Below are 21,821 nucleotides of genomic sequence, written 5' to 3' on the forward strand. Positions count from 1 at the left end.
GAGGGAATCAGCCTCTTTTGGGAGTGTTCTAGAGGGTGCTGTCATCTAATTGGTTATGGATCAAGTTTGGTCCTTTTCTAAAAAGGACATAGGCTACTAAACTGACTTGTCATTGCCATTATAGCCTATGGTAGTGATATATACTGCTTTATAAGTGTACCGTGGGACTTCCACTTCGATGGGGCATGATTCAAGCATGTGAATCTATGAAAAGATACCAATACTGGAGAACTACAGTTACAGGTAAGTAACTTATTTTCCTTCATGCTAACATTTCTTCCTCCCACCACAACATAGGCAGTTTTCACTCACCATTTCATAAGTCAAGTAAAAGCCATTCAAGTGTAGTATTCAATGAGAAACTTACTATCTGTTGCTCAGTCCATAAGGATTGTCCCCTAAAATAAAAATCCAAGTATAAGTAGGGAAACATAAAGGTTTTGAAGGATCGTAAGGACTACTTTGAACAAGACACTTCAGGAGACAAGAGTATCCTTCTAATTTAGAGTTATTGACAGTGAATGTGGGATGCTTCACATTATGAGTATTGTCCAGGGTCAACTTCAGTCTGGCTCTAGACTTGTCGCTATGTTAAACCAGCTAATTCTTTGTTATGACCCCTTTCTCTCCTGCTCCTTATAGTGAACATCGAGGGTAGAGACAAAGTGGCTCCATGCTCATACCGAGTTTGCAATTCTGAGACTGCTAGGCATCCTTTGCAGGGATCGGTTTGGAAGATATTTTCCCTAATGAGTCTTCCAGCTTGTGCAGAAAGTGTTTCAAGGCATCCAGGTCATTAAAGTCTTTTGCGTGACCGTCCATTGCCACCTACAGTGCAGCCACTTCCAAAAGTCCAAACTGGATGTTCTATTTCCTAAGCAAAGGGCAAAACAATAAGAATTTCTTATGTGTGATATTTGGCACTTGCAAGAAGTTGGCATTCTTCTAGATACTTCTAACTGCAGATTCCTCACGCTTAGACTACCACAATGTGCCAAATTAGCTCTGGAATACTGTCACAGTAGTAGTGCTGTAAACTGGCAGGTGGCACCGTGCAGCTCTGCATCGACTCTATTCCGGCCTGAAAATGAGAGACCAGCACATAGGTGCCACCCCCTGTGTGCTCACATCCGTTCCTTTCTTTCCGCATATTTGAACACAGATCTGGAGCACCACTTCCCTTTTTTGTCTAATTGATGAGTTTTTTTCTGTCTAAAAATTGTCCAGCATGAAAGGGAATAATGTCTTCTCCCACAACTGCAGGATTTAAACTTGTTGTGACTATTGAAAACATATGTCGGTGACAGGCCCACACCTTTGGTCAGGACATGATTCCAGGTGGTGTGAGTGGTGTGAGGAATGTGCCCTGATGAACCCGAAGGCAATTTGGCACTGTGAAGCAAAAATTTACACTTCTGCATTAATTAGGGGGTAGTGAGAAGCTTAGAAGAGGGAACCCTGAGACTCCCAAATATCAATAACTAGCTATACAATAGAGGGTTAGCTTTATCCGTTATAATTCATTACCTCTAGAGAATCAATTTGTCAGGGTCCTAGCATAGCATTAGATTAATGTAGGGTCAACACAGGTGTCAATTAGTGGGATCCTGACATATCTTTAGATATTTTAGTAGGATCCTCACCCACAAGTACCACCTGTGGCATGCTTCATCATAGGATACTCACCCACTACACCTAGTGTAAGCGGGTGGGCTCAATGCAGTTTGTAAGTGGAGCACTTATATAAGAATGAGAGAATGTAAGTGTGGATTAGAATTGCCTTCCAGATCCTGACCCTATTTTATTACTAAGGTCCTTTGGCAGAGTTAAAAACAAAAAGATGTCTGGTATCATGGTTGGTCGACATGTTTCATGTTTGAACAAGCAGTCTGCTCTGCTGTGGTACTTCATTATCCTGCTTGGATGAGGTCTATGGGCATCTCTAATCAAATCAAATCAAAAATGGATTTGTAGAGCGTGCTAATCACTCATGAGGGTATCCAGGATCTAGATACAGCTGCTAGGTGCATCAGTCGAAGAGCCAGGTCTTGACTCCTTTTCTTAAGTCCTAGAGTGAGTGTGAGTTCTTGAGTTGGGTTGGGAAGGTTGGTCCATGCTTTTGAGGCAAGGTAGAAGGAGGGACCTCCACTGTTGGAGCAGGGGAGGTGCAGCGCAAGGGTGTGGAGGCTAGGGTGGAATATCAGACGGTGGTTGAGGTATGCTGGCCCAAGGTTGTTAAGGGCTCTGTAGGTGTGTGTCAGTAACTTCAATTACCATCTTTTGCTTACGGGGAGCCAGTGGAGTTTCTTATAGGTGGGGGGGAGGGGGGGTGAATGTTGGTTTGTGTGGGGAGGTTCAGGATGATTCTGGCCATTGAGTTTTGTATTACTAGTAGTCTCTTCATGATGTGTGATGTAATTCTGGCATACAGTGCTTTGCCAGAGTCCAGGCGGTTGGTGATGATGTCTTGTGTGACCTTGCATCTAGTGGTGATGGGGAGCCACTTAAAGAGCTTGCAGAACCAGATCTTGAGTCCCTTTCTGAAGCCTAAAGATATCCAGGCAGCCCTTATGGATATGGCTTTCGATGGACCTCAGCATTTGGTGCAAAAGCGTATTCTGCCCTGGAATGCTTCAAGGAGAGCCAGCCCACTGCACTTGCTTTGGGCCTTTCAACCCCCTGCCAGATAGTTTCCTCAATAATTTTGACCTTCTTCATGCTACTCACAAGTTTTGGCGCACAAGCAATGCCAGGGCCCCCCTAACTTTCAACAAAGTCCTTTTGGGGGTCAGAGACTGCGATGAGGTAGGCAACGTGCAGGTCCATAGGGGTACAGATCTTCCCAATCCCCCTACTTTGATGCATCAGCATCCAAACTACCTTAGTTTGCCCTTTGTGGCACACAGCCGGCCTATAGTAGGCAGTATCAGACATTTCTTCCAATAGTGGCAAGGGACAGATGTGTCCTTCAGATCATTCAGTATAGGGCTATGCCTGTCTATTCCTTTCCGACCCGTCACATCTTCCTCCTACAGCAAAGCGGCTTTCAGAGAAGGACCAGTCCATTTTGTTGAAATACATGCAAGCCCTACTGTCCAGACAGCTATAGAGAAGGGTACCAGGCATTGAAATTGGGACTGAGTGTTACTCCTGCTATGTCCTCATACCGAAGAAAGATGGAGGTCTGTGCCATATTTTAAATATTCGCCCTCTGAACAGCTTCCTGCGGAACAAATTCAGAATGCTCACACTAGCCTAGGTTCTGCCTACCCTGGATGGTTGCTTTAGACCTGCAGGATGCATACTTTTTTGTACCCGTTCTGCAGTTCCACAGGCATTAACTGCAGCTCAAGGTAGTCCAGGGGCATTTTCTTTTTTTTTTTTTTTCATAGACCTCATTTATTGGTTTTAATACAATAACATTTAACAATTGCAAAAACGCCATCTGTAATCCGCCAACATGTTCTGAAGATCCTCTGTAAGCGAACAAGGCATAAATGCCTGCTCCTGCGGATGATGGTAGTCCGGATAATAGTGGTGCTCAGCGTATTTCTGAGTAGAAGGTGTGCAATAGTATACCTCAACCTGTTGACCTTGATCATTCTCATAATATTCGTCTTTGTCTTCCTCTTCCTGATATTTCAGATGAAGTTGTGAAGGACTGTGAGCCTGTCCAGAAGGTCCTTCATCAACTGAGTCCTCCATGTCTAAAAGGTGACTTGGAAGATGAGGTGAAATGTTTGCAGCATATGCCATGGTGGGTTTATGGCAAGTTTTATTCTTGATCCTTGTCGATGGTGTCCTCGTCTATGGCAGCGTCGACGGTTGTACCACTGACGGTGGGACTGTCGACGGCGAAACCATGGCGACGATGGTCGTCGACGATGTTGCTGTCGACGGTGACTTCATCGTCTATGGCAAAACAGGAAAATTTTGCCATTTTTGTTTTAGTGGCTTACAAGGGGTAGCTGGAGCAGATGAAGCTTCCTCTGAAGAGGGTTGTTGTTCTTTTTCTCTCATTTTTTTACTCTAGATTGATGATGAATTTTGAGGGATTTAATGCTCTCCTCAGAAGTTCCCTCTTGTAAGATTTAGGAACAGAGTCACTGTCCTCATCAGATGATGTTTTCTGTAGCCACAGTAACAATCTGCCTTCTCTGTGTGAGTTTTTGGTGGGAAGGTACGACAGATTTTGCATTCTTTTGCCTTATGAGTAGCGTGAAGGCATAGATTCAGTTTTAATGTGGATCATCCAAATGAACTCTATCCCCACAGGTCTTAAAGGGACGAAAGAGGCCTTTAGAATCAGACATAATTTGGAAGTAAAGAAAGTCCAAATCTTCTCTGAAGAAAACTGTGGAAAGAACTGAGCAGAGCTTAGGGAGACTCTCTTCACACTCGACATGTGGTGAAAATCTGAGGAAGGGAGCTTCTCTTGGGAGTGTTCTCGAGGGTGCTGTCACCTGATTGGTTATGGTTCAAGTTTGGTCCATTTTAAAAAATGACCTGGACAGTCTACCAAATTTAGGCCTGTTTGTATTGTAAACTCTATGGTTCCTATGATTATTGTTATGTACTGCTTTATAAGATACCGTGGGACTCCCACTTCGACGACGGGAAAGATTCAAGAATGGGAATCTACAAAAAATCCAATACTTAATAATGATTACAACCTAAAAACACACATCCACACACCCAATACACTACAGTCATTCTTGACGGGATTGGACATATTAAGTGATACAAATTATTATTAAGAGGTATTTTGAACAAAACAGTAATTCCTAATGAAACACAAACGATCAGTGAAAATCGCAGAACTTTATTTAAAGAGTTTCAGACCCCCAGAATTGCGATGGTGCCATATAGATGGTGTTCTTCACAGTATGCTGACAATGTAATGTCTTAACAGGATGCATAAGGCGTATTTGTTCGAAGGATACATATCTACTTGCACTTTTAAGACATTTTTAGGGCTTGATAGTGCCATAAACCTTTTTGAAGGATTCCTGACAGATGAAACTGTGACTGAATCTGGTGGAGAAATGTTCTTTAAAAATAGAGGTTACTGTTCTGGATCCTTATTGTTTCCATTGTCAAGGTCTACAATGGTTTAGAAAGAATTGTTGAGATGATCGTGCTTGTAAGATCCAAATAGCTTGAAACTAATGTAAAAGTCAAGTCAAGAGGTGGGTGAGATAGCAGGGTTTTGAAAATTGGTCTTCATAACCTTACTGTTCAGATTTGTTGCAGCCCTTTTGATGACCTCAGTAAACTTGGTATTGCTATCCACTAGAGACATCTTGGGGAAATGATGTCTGGAGATGAGAGAGAGTAAAGCTGACCCTGCGCTGGTACTTCAATCCCTTTGAGGTGTTCCTCTGCTGATGGTCTGACCTAAAAGGAAGACTTGGGCTCATTCTTCTGGAGTAGGATCTCCCTCTGAGTTAACAGTCTTCTATTGTTCTCGTGGTTAACTGGGGTGAAACATCCCTCTGGATTGATGGACCTTAACTTTCTGCTGTCTGTTCTAGAGCATCACTTGCCTCAAAGTTGACTGACTCTCTGTTCTTCTGAACCAAGATTGATTGACATCGATAGTGGAGATCACTCTGTCCTTTTTGGTTAATTTGTGTGCATGTAATTATGAGGTCTCGACGCCGAAGGGCCACTGGAATAGAACAACCCCTCGACACTATGAGAATAGTTGACATCACGGCCCACTGAAATACGTGTTCCAATGCTGAAGCTAGATTAGAATGGCTAACATATGCCTCTGCTTTGAGCAAGGTTCTGGCACCCTCTCGGCCGCCACTGGGAGCTCTGAATGAGGCAGAAATAGTGTCCACGACCTGCGGGACCCTTGAGAATTTCAAGACAGAGATCCACAACTAAATGCATAAAACGATTTTAAGCAATAGATGGGTGATATGCTTTTGTAATCAATCAAAAAACATGTCCTGGTATAAAACGTTTACTTTGCTGTATCGCATAAAACATCTACTTGCTGCCACCTAGTCGACTACGTTTCTCATATAAATGCATTAGAAGCCAAAAGGGAGTAATGATATGTAACTTTTTTTTTTTTTTTTTACATTAAGGTATATTTGAACTCTCCTAAACCCCTTTTTCACTCTTAACCTTTAAAGATCAAATATTTTCAACTTAAACTTTTATCAGGAGAACTGGTCATCATAATCATATTTTTAGGTCTGACTGCCTGAAGGGCAGTGAATCGCCTATTTGTGAATGCTTTAGCATCACTTACTTATGTTGTGATGCGACAGTAAGATGTCATACAGTGAGTTAACATACAACACTAGATACATTAAAATACATCTTGACGTCTTCCATTTTAATGCCTTTAGTCTGTGTTTCGGCTTATACTTGTTCTATCGTATTTAAAAATACACTGAAGCAGCGTCGTTTCTGCTGCGCGTGGATGCAGTAAATTGATGGCATTGTGTGCTAGGTTTTTATATCTCTTTCTTTATAAAATATTTTCCGTGTGTTTGCGCGCGCGTGTGTGTTTAAGAAAATATGATTTTTCTTGTTCTTATTCTAGCTCTTCCGAATAAATGAAGCTAACCAGCTAATGCAGTATGATCAATGTTTGACTAGAGGACCTGATGGATCAAAAGTTATGATTACACACTGCGAACTAAATGATTACAAAGAATGGAAATTCTTCAAGGTAAATTTGATATGCCTGATATTAAATGTAAACACGGAGTTCCTCGTGTTTTGCTTGATCTTACTATTGAAATGTGCTCTTAGCAACGTGTTTTCATTATTTTTTGCACTAAAATGTTTCCTAACAGGGCCGTGTATCGAGTTCTCACCCGGGAATATCGAAATCTGACATCTCATAGATACCTGGGAATTACACCTGACAGTTGCACCGCAGCATTACTAAAGCAGGCCTCTTCTCTATCATAATATCGGCCTCATTCAACCCTATAAGTTCCGTGTCAGGCCTCACTTCTTTTAATTATTCTAGAGAACGTGGATCTGAGGGAATAAAAGGCCGGGCGTGGATGCGGGAGGGAGGGTTACTGAGGGGCTTGTGTGTTTGTTGCCTTATTGCAACATGTCTATTGAAGTTGCTCAGTTATCGTCATGCCGTGTTCCACAGTGTACCCGTGCTGTGCGACAAGCAACATGAGCCGTAACTGCGTGGCAATTAAGCCGCTTCTTCTCAAAAGTTTCGCCACAAAGGTATCATATCCCTGCTGTTGTCTTGAAATATTCCAGGATGGATTTTTTTGCTTGTCAGTGCTGATCATTAGTGCTGCTAGAAGTAAAAAAAACAAAAAAAACCGATATTTATGCTTTGTATTTTATCCTAATTGTGAGGACCATTAAATATAGCTTAGCAGATAGCACAAACCTAAGTAACGTTAGAAGAAAAACCTGCTTACTGGAATAATGTACGAAATATAATTCTCACCCTTTAACAAGGACGCACGCACGCCCTTCTGTTTACCTTCAGTCTACCACTCACGTTTCCTCTCTGTGCCTTACCTCCATTTTCATATCGGTGCATATTTTGTGTGATGTCCTCTCAATTAACTTGCAGCTGGGTAGAGAGAAGGGTAGCTTGTTGTGTACAAGTCTGGATAATTTAGTACAATAATTGTGCAACTTATACTTCTTACCCGTACTCCCATTCCCATGGTTTGGCAGAAGAATACTAGCAGTGATAGCTAATATGGTCTGGCAAAATAATTTCATAGTTACCGCCTGTGGCCTGGTGTTTGTGTCAATGTAGTAGTACTTCTATAAAGTACTGCAGGTATCTTAAGTGACTGGCCATTAGGACTTTATAGATTAGCGCATTGCTGTGTATAATACCTCAGGTTGCCTTAGCTCTGGTAGAGGAAGAATCAATGCTAGTAAGAAGCTTAAATGGCTTTCCATATCGGCATGTAGGAATTACTTTATTGGGCTCCGTGAAAGCCAATAAGGTGGGCATTCCCTCCTTATGTAATGAAGAACCTGTGCAAATTCCTTTGTATTTTTGGACAGTTGAAACTCTTCTTGCATGGATGTTGTACCCTATAGGTAATGGATCTAGAGAAAGGGTGATTGATCTTACGCATAATAAGGTAGGCAGAAATTCTTAACCCCTTCGCTGGCATGCCTTTTCCCCTTCAGGTGGCAGGCCTTGTTTGGGATATTTGGGGCAGTTCTCACTTAGGCCCTCATAACTTTTTGTCCACATAAGCTACCCACACCAAATCTGCGTCCTTTTTTTCCCCAACATCCTAGGGATTCTAGAGGTACCCAGAGTTTGTGAGTTTCCCTGAAGGAGACCAAGAAATTAGCCAAAATACAGCAACAATCTGATAGAGACTTCTAGCTGCAGCTTCCTTACCTTAGAATTCCCTGGCCTCAGCTTAGAATCTGGAGTTTTTTCTGAGCAGTACCCTGCGCGCGCGCCGTCGGGCGTCGTCGTTCGGATCCGCGTGCGTCGACCAGCTTAAGCGTGCGTCGTCAGCGTCGTCTATGACGTCACGGTTGTCTATATAGACGCCATCTCGGTGCACGTACATCAGTTCTTTTCCTTCCGCGCCGGTTAAGCGCAGTTTTGGAAAGAGCTACCCTGCTTCGACGGTTTGTCGCCGCTTTTTTAACTGTTTGGAGTCATGTCTTCGAGAAAGACAGGATTCAAGCCGTGTGGTGCGTGTCATCGCACCATGTCGGTGACGGATCCGCACCGAGTTTGTCTTTGGTGCCTGGAGAAGGACCATGATTCCACCTCGTGCTCCGACTGTCGGGCCATGGCGCCGAAGGCCTTGAGGGAGAGATCCCTTAAGCTTCTTGCGGCCCGACATTCGTCGTCGGTCGGCGCGACTCCGCGGAGGTCACGGTCCCGCAGTAGGAGGAGGTCGCAGCACCGCTCCCGGAGCCCCAAGTCCTCTTCCTCACATTCGAGGTCTTCCGAAGGTAAGAGGCACAAGAAGAAGAAGAAGTCCAAGCGGACTTCGTCTTCGCCACGCCCGTCAGCCGACAAGGCGTCTAGGGAACGTCGACGTTCCGAGCGCGGTTCTGCAGAGCCGTCGCCAGGGTCGACTCCACGTATTCCCCCCCTTTCCGGAGACCGGATCGACCTCCGCTCAGATAAAAGAATTCTACGAGGCCATGCGTCTCGTTTTTGAGCGGGCTGCACCCTCGGGTGGGTATTCGGGCCCCGCGGGGTCAGCAGGGGCCCCTTCGGATTCAATGCCGGCGGCTTTGGCCTCGGCATCGTTGGGGACCCCAGGATGCGATACCGGTCTCTCACAGTCGACCTCCTTCGGCGCCGGGTCTGATGTCGACGATTCCGCCACCAGCACCCACGGGTGGCAGCCCCATCCTTATTCCAGATGAGCCGGAGCGACGTCTTACGACGTCGACGGAGCCAATTCGGCCCAGATCATTGTCTGAGCATTATTTAGAACAGCCAGACGTAGGAGAGGAATGGGAGGGGTCTGAGGACCCTTTGGAATCTGGATTGCAACAGGACTGGTATGAGGATCTAGGGGAAGCCAGTGGACTGGACACGTCTCCAGATACTGGTATGCTCTCTCCTCCTAATGTGGCTACGGAGGAGGGGGCTTCTTTCGCTATGGTGGTGCGTAGGGCAGCTGAGGTCTTGGACCTAGATTTGCCTACGGTGCCAGTCAGGACGAATATCCTGACAGAAGTGCTTCAGCCGGGGGTGTCAACATCGGAGCCGTTGTTGCCCTTCAATGAGGCTCTTACAGACGTCCTTCTGGGTACGAGGTCCAAACCCAGCACAGGGGCTCCTGTGAATAAGACGGTTGGCCGCCGCCATAGACCCGCTCCCACCAACCCTAGTTTCCTGACACAACACCCTACTACTGAGAGGTTGGTTGTCCAAGCCTCTACTTCCCATGGTGCCTTCCCTTCCGCTCCCCCGGATAGGGAATCCAAGAGGCTGGATCAGCTTGGGAAGAAGATGTTTTCTTCCACCAGCCTGGCATTGAGGTCCGTAAACACCTCTTGTCTATTGGGCCGTTATTCCCATCCTTTATGGGATACGGTGGCGCAAGTGCTGTCCCAGGTCCTGGAGGGCGTACGGGACACTCTCACCCAGGCTGTTAAGGATGGGAGAGATGCAGCCAAGTTTACGATCCGGTGTGGCTTGGACACGACTGACTCGCTGGGCAGAGCGATTTCATCGTCGGTAGCCCTACGTCGCCACGCCTGGCTATTTTTTACTGGTTTTTCAGGGGATGTCCAGTCCAGCTTGATGGACACGCCCTTTGATGGCTCTCGCCTTTTTGGCGAAAAGGCAGACTCCGCGCTTGAGAGGTTCAAGGATTCTCGAGCCACGGCCAGATCATTGGGCCTTTTAGCGCCGGCACGACAGCAGTCTGTCTTTCGCCCCTTTCGAGGCTTCGGAAGGGGCGTGGTACCACACCACCCACAGTTTAGCCACCGTCCTCAGGCTTCACAGCATCCCGGAAGAGGACGTGGTCGTGGTACCATCAGACCCAGAGGGTCTGGCCAGAGGTCGGCCGCCACACAGCCCCACTCCACTGCGCCCAAGCCCTCCTAGTGTGGTTCTGCGGGATCATGTCTGTCCAGTTGGAGGGAGGATTCGTTTTCATCTCCCTCACTGGCTTTCCATCACAACGGACAAGTGGGTCCTGCAGATCATACGGAAGGACTACTCCCTTCCCTTCTTTCCCTCCTTCTATCCCTCCGACAAAGAAATGGCTGATGGAGGACCATCTAGCTTTGCTCCGCGAGGAAGTTACGTCTCTCTTGGCCAAGGGAGCCATAGAAAGAGTCCCGATATCAGAAGTAGGCAGTGGTTGTTATTCCCGCTACTTTCTGATTCCCAAAAAGAACAAAGGCCTTCGCCCTATCTTGGATTTAAGGGACGTCAATCTCTTCCTCAAGAAGGAGAAATTCAAGATGCTCACTCTTGCTCAGGTTTTGTCTGCCCTAGACCAAGGAGACTGGATGGTAGCGTTGGATTTGCAGGATGCATATTTCCATATTCCTATCCTGCCAAGCCACAGGCGTTACCTGCTGTTCAAGGTGGGCCACGAGCACTTTCAGTTTACCGTGCTTCCTTTCGGTCTCACCAGTGCCCCTCGGGTGTTCACAAAGGTGATGGCAGTGGTGGCAGCTCACTTGCGCACGTCAGGGATTTCAGTCTTCCCCTATCTAGACGATTGGCTGTTGAAGGCTCCTACGCCCCAGGCTCTCGTCACCCACCTCCAGACGGCGGTGGACCTCTTGCATTCGCTGGGGTGCACTATAAATGTGCCGAAGTCACACCTGACTCCCTCTCAGAAGCTCACTTTCATCGGAGCTGTTCTGGACACAGTGCAGTATCGGGCTTATCCTCCAGATCAGCGGGTTCAGGATATTCAGGTTCTGATTCCGATGTTTCGGCCTCTATCCTGGATCTCGGTGAGACAGACTCTGAGGCTGCTGGGACTCATGGCTTCCTGCATCCTGTTGGTCAAGCATGCCAGATGGCGCATGATGGCTCTGCAGTGGGACCTGACGTTCCAATGGGCACAGCATCAGGGAAATCTTACCGATGTGGTTCAGATCTCAGAGAGGACTGCGAAAGATCTGCAGTGGTGGTTAGTGAACTGCGAGTGGGTCAAGGGCAGACCCCTCTCCCTTCCCCAACCAGATCTAACGGTAGTGACAGATGCGTCACTTCTGGGATGGGGCGGCCATCTGGGGGAGTTGGAGATCATAGGTCACTGGTCTCCGGCGGAATCCGGGCTCCACATCAAGTTGTTGGAGCTTCGGGCGATCCGGCTAGCATTAAAAGCATTTCTTCCTGTTGTGAAAGGGAAGGTGGTGCAGGTGTTCACAGACAACACTACCGCAATGTGGTACTGCAACAAGCAGGGCGGTGTGGGGTCGTGGACCCTTTGTCAAGAGGCTTTACTTCTCTGGACATGGCTGGAACAGCAGGGCATGACCCTGGTGGTTCAACATCTGGCAGGTTCTCTGAACGCCAGAGCAGACGAACTCAGCCGAAAATGCTTAGAGGATCACGGATGGTGTCTCCATCCGGAGGTGGCGCAAGGACTCTTTCAGCAGTGGGGAGAGCCTTGGGGTTAGATCTGTTCGCCTCCGCAGAGAACGCGCAATGTCAGCAGTTTTGCGCGTTGGAGTTTCCAAAGGGGCTATCGCTAGGCGACGCTTTTTGTCGCGAGTGGAGTTCAGGCCTCCTGTACGCCTTTCCGCCTATACTACTTCTGCCCAGAGTTCTCAAGAAAATCAAGAACGACCAGGCCCAAGTAATCCTAGTGGCTCCGGATTGGGCACGGAGAGTTTGGTATCCAGAGCTTCTCAAAATGAGCATCGGTCCTCCAATCAGGCTGCCTCTTCGGGAGGATCTTCTGTCGCAGCAGCAGGGGAAGGTTCTCCACCCGAACCTGTCAACTCTGCGCCTTCATGCGTGGAGATTGATCGGCGACAGTTGATGGTTTCTGACCTCCCTCCCGAGGTCTGTGATGTCATTCTGGCAGCCAGGCGTCCCTCTACTAAGTCGATCTACGCCTGCCGTTGGAAACGTTTTGTTTCATATTGTTCAGAGAGGTCTATTGATCCTCTTTATTCTTCTCTGTCTGACATCCTTTTGTTTATTTTGTCTCTCGCACAGCAGGGTTCCTCCTTGGGGACTCTCAAGGGCTATCTGGCAGCCTTATCGGCTTTTCTTCAGTTGCCCGATCAACCATCTCTGTTTAAATCACCTATAGTACAGAGGTTTTTGAAAGGGCTTGTACATCTATTCCCGCCTGTGCCTTTCGTTATGCCCCAGTGGGATTTGGTTCTTACCTTCCTTATGTGTGCTCCCTTTGAGCCCTTGCATAATTGTCCTCTTCGGCTGCTCACTATTAAGACAGCCTTTTTGGTGGCAATTACATCTGCCAGAAGAGTTAGTGAGTTACAGGCTTTGTCATCAAAACCGCCGTGTCTCACGATCTTTCCTGAAAAAGTAGTTCTCAGAACTCATGCCTCTTTCCTCCCCAAGGTGGTGACCCCTTTCCATCTGGGTCAAAATATCACCCTGCCTACCTTCTTTGAACCACTGCGTCCCTCTAAGGAAGAGGAGTGTCTCCATCGACTGGACCCAAAAAGAGCGTTATCGTTCTACCTTGACCGCACTAAAGAGTTCCGGGTGGACGACCAACTCTTTGTGGGGTACGTTGGTGCGAAGAAGGGTCGGGCAGTGCAGAAATGATCCATTTCGCGCTGGGTCGTTATCTGTATAAAAATATGCTACGATTTGGCGAAGAAGCAGCCTCCCGAGGGCTTGAGAGCTCATTCTACTAGGGGGAAAGCTGCTACCACTGCGTTAGCACGTGGCGTACCAGTGGTGGATATCTGTCAAGCTGCAACGTGGGCTTCTTTGCACACGTTTGCGAAACACTACTGCCTGGATAGCCAGGTGAGAAGAGAGGGTCATTTTGCCCGTTCTGTCTTGCAGGACTTCCTAGTATAAAAATAAAAAATAAAAATTTCCTTCAGACCCACCAAGGGTTATAGCTTGGGTATCCATTCTAAGGTAAGGAAGCTGCAGCTAGAAGTCTCTATCAGATGAACAAGTTACTTACCTTCGGTAACGAGGTATCTGGTAGAGACTCTATCTAGCTGCAGATTCCTTACACCCGCCCAAGCCTTCCCGCTCTGGGGAAATTTTTCTCATGTAAATATATATATATATATGTATATATGTATTTATGTGTACATATATATATTTTTGATCTTGGCATTTTTTTTGCCTTTCTTAAAGGCATGAAAGAATTTTTACTCCAAACAGTCAAAGAGGTAAAATACATAATGGTTGGTTCTTCCATGACTCTGCGCTTCTGGCGTGGGAAGTTGTGGAAAAGAACTGACGTACGCGCGCCAAGACGGCGTCTATATAGACAACCGTGACGTCATAGACTGCTCCAACGACGCTGACGACGCACGCGGAGCTGGTCGACGCATGCGGACCCGAACGACGCCGCCCGAGGGCGCGCGCGCAGGGTACTGCTCAGAAAAAACTCTGGATTCGAAGCTGACGCCAGGGAATTCTAAGGTAAGGAATCTGCACCTAGATAGAGTCTCTACCAGATACCTCGTTACCGAAGGTAAGTAACTTGTTCATTTCGTTTGAAAAAAAAAAAATGGGGAAAAAGGGCAGCAGAAGAAGGCTTGTGGTTTTTTCCCTGACAATAGCATCAACAAAGGGTTTGCAGTGGTGAAATCACCATCTTCCCAGCTTTCAGGAACAGGCAGACCTGAATCAGAAAAACGCATTTTTCAACACAATTTTGGCATTTTACTGGGCCATACCCCATTTTTACTATTTTTTGTGCTTTCAGCCTTCTTCCAGTTAGTGACAGAAATGGGTGTGAAACCAATGCTGGGTCCCGGAAAGCTAAACAGTTCTGAAAAGTAGACAAACTTCTGAATTCACCTAGGGGTCATTTGTGTAGATCCTACGAGGTTTTCCTACAGAAAATAACAGCTGTAAATAAACAGCTATGTTTTACTCTGTAACTTTTTCCTGTGATGTCCGATTTTTTAAAGCAATATACCGTTACGTCTGCTGGACTCTTCTGGTTGCGGGGATATATAGGGAATGTAGGTTAATCAAGAACCCTAGGTAGCTAGAGACAATAAATGAGCTGCACCTTGCAATAGGTTTTCATTCTATACCGGGTATACAGCAATTCATTTGTTGAAATATAAAGAATGAAAAATAAGTATCAAGAAAACCTTTGTATTTCCAGAATAGGCACAAGACAAGGTGTTGAGAAGCAGTGGTTATTTGCACATCTCTGAATTCAGGGGTCCACATATTAGCATGTGAATTACAGTGCATTTCTCAAATAGATGTCTTTTTTACACACTGTCTTACATTTGGAAGGAAAAAATGTTGAGAAAGACAAGGGGCAATAACACTTGTTCTTCTATTCTGTTTTCCCCCAAGCCTCCCGATAGAAATGGTACCTCACTTATGTGTGTAGGCCTAGTGCCTGCAACAGAAAACGCAACATGGACACATCACATTTTTACATTGAAATCTAACGTGTTTTTTGCAAAGTGCCTACCTAGCTGTGGATTTTGGCCTCTAGCTCAGCAGGCACCTAGGGAAACCTAGCAAACCTGTGCATTTCTGAAAACTAGACACCTAGGGGAATCCAGAATGGGGTGACTTGTGGGACTCTCACCAGGTTCTGTTACCCAGACTCCTTTGCAAACATCAACATTTGGCCAAAAAACACTTTTTCCTCACATTTCGGTGACAGAAAGTTCTGGAATCTGAGAGGAGCCACAAATTTCCTTCCACCGAGCGTTCCCCCAATCCTCCCAATAAAATCATACCTCACTTGTGTGGGTAGGCCTAGTGCCCGCGACTGGAAATGCCTCAAAACACAACATGGACACATCACATTTTCACAAAGAAAACAGGATGTGTAATTTGCAAAGTTCCTAGCTGTGGATTTTGGCCTCTAGCTCAGCCGAACCCAGGATGGGGTAACTTGTGGTGCTCTCACCAGGTTCTGTTACCCGTAATCCTTAGCAAACCTCAAAATGTGGCAATAAACCCCACTTTTCCTCACATTTCGGTGCTGCAAAGTTCTGGAATCTGAGGGGAGCCACAAACGTCCTTCTACCCAGTGTTCCCCAAGGTCTCCCGATAAAAATAGTACCTCATGTGTGTGGATAGGTCTAGTGCCCGGGACAGGAAATGCCCCAAAACACTATGTGGACACATCAAAATGATCAAATACAAAACTACCTGTTTTTGCTTGGGGGAGGAGGACCTGCGTTTTTGGTCCTGGGCTCAGCAGCCATCTAGGGAAACCTACCAAACCCAAACATTTCTGAAAACTAGACACCAGAGGAAATTCAGGGAGGTGTAACTTGAGTGGATTCCCTAGTGTTTTCTTACGCAGAATCATCAGCAAACCTCAAATTTAGCTTAAAAAATGACATTTTTCCTACATTTCTGTGTGGGATCACCGCACTAGCACAAATTTCCTACCACCCAACGTTCCCTTCAGTCTTCTTGTAAAAATGATACCTCACTTGTGTAGGTGGGCCAAGTGCCTGTGACAGGGAAGAGCAAAAAACATGTAAAAAATTAGGGGGAACCAAAGCGGGTCCAAAAGAGCAGTTTGAAAAAAAATGTTTATAGACTGACAAGTGGGGCAGATATTTTATCAATATAGATGTGACAATGCTGGGTGGTAGGAATCTTTTGGATTCTTGCAGATTCCGGGAGTTTCCATCACACAAATGTGGGGGAAATGTGTTATTTCCAGCAAAGTTGGAGTTTTGCAGGGCATTGTGGGTAAGAAAATGGTGCGGGGTTCATGTGAAGCACATCACCCTGGACTCTCCCAGATGTTTAGTTTTTAGTTGTGTCTAGCTCTTGTGGATTTTTCTACATGGCAGCGTCCCAAAGTCCAGAAAGTGCTGCCCTCACCAATCCAAGTGGGACGATTTTGAAAGTTAGCCAAGTTCTCATGGCCCAAATGTAAAGTCAAAACCCAAAATATTCAAATGTCCTCTTGCTTGCTATGGGATAAGATGTTTTAGTGTGTGGGGAAGAGCTGAAAGACTTACCCCATTCAGTTGGGGTGGGGGCATAGCCATACCCATACTGCTTGGTAGCCACCACCCCACTATACTATTTTTTATTAAGTTTTTTTTAATTGCCCCATCTACCCACCAGTGGGCAGAACAACTTTGGCCCCATTTATTTGGGGTAGGGGTATAGCCATACCCCCACCCTCGTTTTTTTGAAAAAAAAATCTTCCCTGGTCTCTGGTGGGCTTTCTGCCCCTGGACAACAGTAATGTGCCCCCATGAAGAGCAACCCTTGCCCAAGTGGATGCCCCCTCAAAACAAAACACACACACACACACCAATCCCTGGTGCCTAGGTGGTTTCTGCTCCGGGGGGCAGATATGGCCTAAAATAAATTTCCCCCCCCCCCACAGGGGAGCGACTCTTGCCTAATGCCTTGCTCCCCTTGCGTGAAATTGACGCAAAAAAAATCCCTGGTGCCTATTTGTTTCTGTCCCCCTGGGGGCAGATCGACCTAATAAAAATAGGCCAATCAGCCCCCAATGGGGGCAGAAATGGCCTAAAATAAATTTTGCCCCCAGGGGAGCTATACTTTGCCAAAGGGGTCGCTCCCCACATCTAAAAAACAGAAAAAAATAAAAAATCCCTGGTGTCTAGTGGTTTCTGTCCCCCTCCCCCCCCCCCCACCTTGGGGGCAGATCGGCCTGATTAGAAAAGGCCGATCTGCCCCCAGGGGGAGGCAGAAAAGGTCTAAAAATAATTTGCTCCCCCTGGGGAGCGGCGCTTGCCAAAGGGGCAGCTCCCCTTATGCATAAATACAAAAAAAACCTCCCTGGTGTTTAGTGGGCATTTCTGCTGCCAGATCGCATCGCGATCGGGCATCAAAAATGCTGCGAGAGACATCCAAGGAAAGGTCGCCCCCTCCACGTGATCTGAGGAGAAATGCTAAAAATGTCTCCACCGATCTCCAAGGAGGCAGCCTCTGAAGAGGTCAGCGCACGATCGTGCGCTGATGTCATCAGATGCCACAGGGGAGCGGGGTAAGGGGAACCGCTTCCACTTCCATCCCTGCCCAGGGGGCGTGGAGGCGAGGCTAGCGCTCCCCCCATGAGCCGGTTCAAGGATGTAACGGTTACGTCGGTTACGTCCTTGGTGCCTCAGCTAATGGGTTAATAGATGAATGAGGAGTGAGTTGCTGGTATGATCTAAGCAATTGTCAGCATTATTGAAACCCATTTTAAGTCACATTCTCTCAAGATAGATAATAAACCACTTTTTCTATCTCTTTTTGTTTTGCCTCTCCGTTCACAATCCTCTATCTCAGCCTTAACAACCTAGAATGGATTACACTTACAGCATGCACTATCAAAATGTAATATCCATTACTTTATTCTCATTAAAATCTCTGGAAACAAAGTATAATCATGTGTGTTTTCACTTATTGTAGGCGTTGAGCCATTTTCATCCTGTTTGTATTCCTTGTTCCATCTCAGTTTACATTTTATGTTTTTTACACTGTCTGCATTTAACACATTAGGGTGGGTGGTGTTACAGTTCGCATGAAAATGAAAATTATGGTCTGAAAAACTGTAACTGGTTTTAGACAGTTCTGATCACAGAGGAAACAGTCCCCAAACCTGGTTCCTCTCATAACTGAAACAGTCCATTACTATACCCACCTGAATGCCTGACATTAATGACAGAGCTCACTTCAGATAACAAGAACAATCTTTCCATTTCAGGAGACAAAGAACACCCACTAAACCGGCTGCTTTCCCATGACTGACAGCAGTATCCAACATTTTCAAATGGGTTATATTCGAGTTGAGGAAACCTCTCATCAGCCCACATTGAGGGCTTTCTTTGGTTCTCTGAAGGCCTGCTTAGCTGAAGAGGCCTTAAGGAACCATTTGTCCAGATATGTATTAGCAGTAGTAGCAAGAATTCTGTGGGCCATTCTGAACAGTTTGCAAGCCATTACATCTAGTATCTGTCCAAGTTTCTTCTTTCTGGTTAAGGAGGATGTGAACAAAGTAGCCACTTCCTCCGCATCACGAATGAACTACCTCTACATGCCTGTAGAGACATATTGGCGGTCATTCTGACCGCGGCGGTCGCTGCCCGCCAAGCGGTTCCCGCCGAAAGACCGCACCGCGGTCAAAAGACCGCGGCGGTCATTACGGCTTTCCCGCTGGGCCGGCGGGCGACCGCCAGAAGACCGCCGGCCGGCCCAGCGGGACAGCACCTCGGAATGGAGCCGGCGGAGTTGAAGGGGTGCGACGGGTGTAGTGGCACCCGTCGCGATTTTCACTGTCTGCTAAGCAGACAGTGAAAATCTTTGTGGGGCCCTGTTAGGGGGCCCCTGCACTGCCCATGCCAGTGGCATGGGCAGTGCAGGGGCCCACGGCACCCGTTCCCGCCATCCTGGTTCCGGCGGTGGACACCGCCAGAAACAGGCTGGCGGTAAGGGGGTCGGAATCCCCATGGCGGTGCTGCAAGCAGCGCCGCCATGGCGGGTTCCCTGGGCCAGCGGGAAACCGGCGGGAAACCGCAGGCTCCCCTTTTCCGACCGCGGCTTTACCGCCGCGGTCAGAATCGCCCAGGAAGCACCGCCAGCCTGTTGGCGGTGCTTCCGCCGCACTCCGCCATGGCGGTCATGGACCGCCAAGGTCAGAATGACCCCCTTAATATCTTCTCAAAGTGGTAATTCAACGAAAAGGGAGTTGGAAGAAACTTTAGATTATTTCCTTTCTCTCTTATATTACAATGCATGAGTTTTAAATAATGACCAAATGTTTTAAAAAAGAAAGAAAGGTTGATAATTGACATTATATCTTATTGACATTATGGGGGTCATTCTGACCTTGGCGGTCCATGACCGCCATGGCGGAGGGCAGCGGAAGCACCGCCAACAGGCTAGCAGTGCTTCCTGGGCGATTCTGACCGCGGCGGTAAAGCCGCGGTTGGAAAAGGGGAGCCGGCGGTTTCCCGCTGGCCCAGGGAACCCGCCATGGCGACGCTGCTTGCAGCACCGCCATGGGGATTCCGACCCCCTTACCGCCAGCCTGTTTCTGGCGGTGTCCACCGCCGGAACCAGGATGGTGGGAACGGGTGCCGTGGGGCCCCTGGGGGCCCCTGCACTGCCCATGCCACTGGCATGGGCAGTGCAGGGAACAAAGATTTTCACTGTCTGCTTAGCAGACAGTGAAAATCGCGACGGGTGCCACTGCACCCGTCGCACCCCTTCAACTCCGCCGGCTCCATTCCGAGCCGGCTTCATTGTTGAAGGGGCTGTCCCGCTGGGCCGGCCGGCGGTCTTCTGGCGGTCGCCCGCCGGCCCAGCGGGAAAGCCGGAATGACCGCCGCGGTCTTTTGACCGCGGTGCGGTCTTTCGGCGGGAACCGCTTGGCGGGCGGCGACCGCCGACCGCCGCGGTCAGAATGACCGCCTATGTCTTTTCTTGTTCTTGGTTATAAATGTTATTACACACTTTTTGGAGTTGTTGGGAAAGATGGGGTACTGGAAAACTGAGGCACTCTGTCCTACAGAAATTCTCACTTACTGAGGCAAGGAGCAGATGATGTTGGTGTGTAAACTAAGGCCCTCATTCTGACCCTGGCGGTCTTTGACCGCCAGGGCGGAGGACCGCGGGAGCACCGCCGACAAGCCGGCGGTGCTTCAATGGGGATTCCGACCGCGGCGGTAAAGCCGCGGTCGGACCGGCACCACTGGCGGGGTCCCGCCAGTGTACCGCGGCCCCATTGAATCCTCCGCGGCGGCGCAGCTTGCTGCACCGCCGCGGGGATTCTGACCCCCCCTACCGCCATCCAGATCCCGGCGGTCGGACCGCCGAGATCCGGATGGCGGTAGGGGGGGTCGCGGGGCCCCTGGGGGCCCCTGCAGTGCCCATGCCACTGGCATGGGCATTGTAGGGGCCCCCGTAAGAGGGCCCCTAAATGTATTTCACTGTCTGCTGCGCAGACAGTGAAATACGCGACGGGTGCAACTGCACCCGTCGCACAGCTTCCACTCCGCCGGCTCGATTCCGAGCCGGCTTCATCGTGGAAGCCTCTTTCCCGCTGGGCTGGCTGGCGGTCTGAAGGAGACCGCCCGCCAGCCCAGCGGGAAAGTCAGAATTACCGCCGCGGTCTTTCGACCGCGGAACGGTAACCTGACGGCGGGACTTTGGCGGGCGGCCTCCGCCGCCCGCCAAGGTCAGAATGAGGGCCTAAGTCTTTGGGTTAGCTCCATAAGGTTTGTTTTCACGCCCACGGATGACATGAGTGAACTTACTTCAATGCACCAATGCTTAAATGTGAAAGACAGGTTATTGTAGCCCTCAGAATCCCACCAAATACATAGGTGAAGTGATGTAAATGCTTTTGGGTTACTAACAGTCCCTACAGAGGAATCCAGGGACGCCATGGTGATTTCAGACAAACCTATTCATTTCCCTCAATATCACACACACAAACTGCACTAAGAAAAAAACACTTTAAAGAGTGCTTTATTTCAAGTCTCAACCTGTTGTTTGGCACATCTAAAATAACCACCACACAAAATATAATTAGAGCACAAATAATGTTGCAAATAACAATAGTAAAATGAACATTTTTACCGTAGTTAAATTTCATCTAAAAACCTAACACCCTAAAGTCTACTTCTGTGCGCTACACAAGGAATGCATGTAGTAGAATGACTTGTATCTAGAGTTTCTTAGGTAGAATCAGTGCACTGCACACCTGTTTACATCAAAGCACTGTTGTTGTCAAAAGTCAGGGAGGCTGTGAATCCTATGTAAGTTAAACACGTCGCTCCAGCTTCTCTTTTTCCAGACTTGGCTTGATATCAGCTTTCAGTAGCAAATGCGATACTGCAGCATCTCTGGCAATCAAGATCTTCTCTGGTAGTATCTTATGCGATAATCTGGGGTAAGGGACCTCTCCTGACAAGTAGTCAAGTGTCCGCCTTTTATACTGTACCTTATTTAAGCTGTGAATTTCTGACATAACTTCAGGAATTTCTGGCATAACGTTTTGGATGAAGGTGCTAGTGTAAGACGCATTCTTATAAACAAATAAGGTAAAAACATGTCAATTCAGACTGCACTGTTTTGGCTATTGTTTTTGTCAGACCTTGAAATAAACATAACAAGGCACTTGTTCCAGACTGATGTCTCATAAGCTTTCTTATCAATGTTGTTGTCTGACTGACTTGATACTTTCACAGATTCTTGGAAAGAT

The 21,821-nt window shown here is 47.5% G+C and overlaps 1 protein-coding gene across 3 annotated transcripts in view; it reads left to right on the top strand.

The window, feature by feature from the left end:
• The window catches only part of GALNT7 (polypeptide N-acetylgalactosaminyltransferase 7), a 456,997-nt gene that overhangs the window by 423,012 nt on the left and 12,164 nt on the right, over nt 1-21,821 (top strand). For all 3 annotated transcript variants that reach the window (XM_069244367.1, XM_069244357.1, XM_069244375.1), the window contains exon 11: nt 6,566-6,694. In XM_069244367.1, coding sequence (XP_069100468.1) covers nt 6,566-6,694 — 129 coding nt within the window. The remainder of the gene's footprint in view (nt 1-6,565; nt 6,695-21,821) is intronic.

The sequence above is a fragment of the Pleurodeles waltl genome, chromosome 1_2 (genome assembly GCF_031143425.1).
Source record: "Pleurodeles waltl isolate 20211129_DDA chromosome 1_2, aPleWal1.hap1.20221129, whole genome shotgun sequence".
Lineage (NCBI taxonomy): Eukaryota > Metazoa > Chordata > Amphibia > Caudata > Salamandridae > Pleurodeles > Pleurodeles waltl.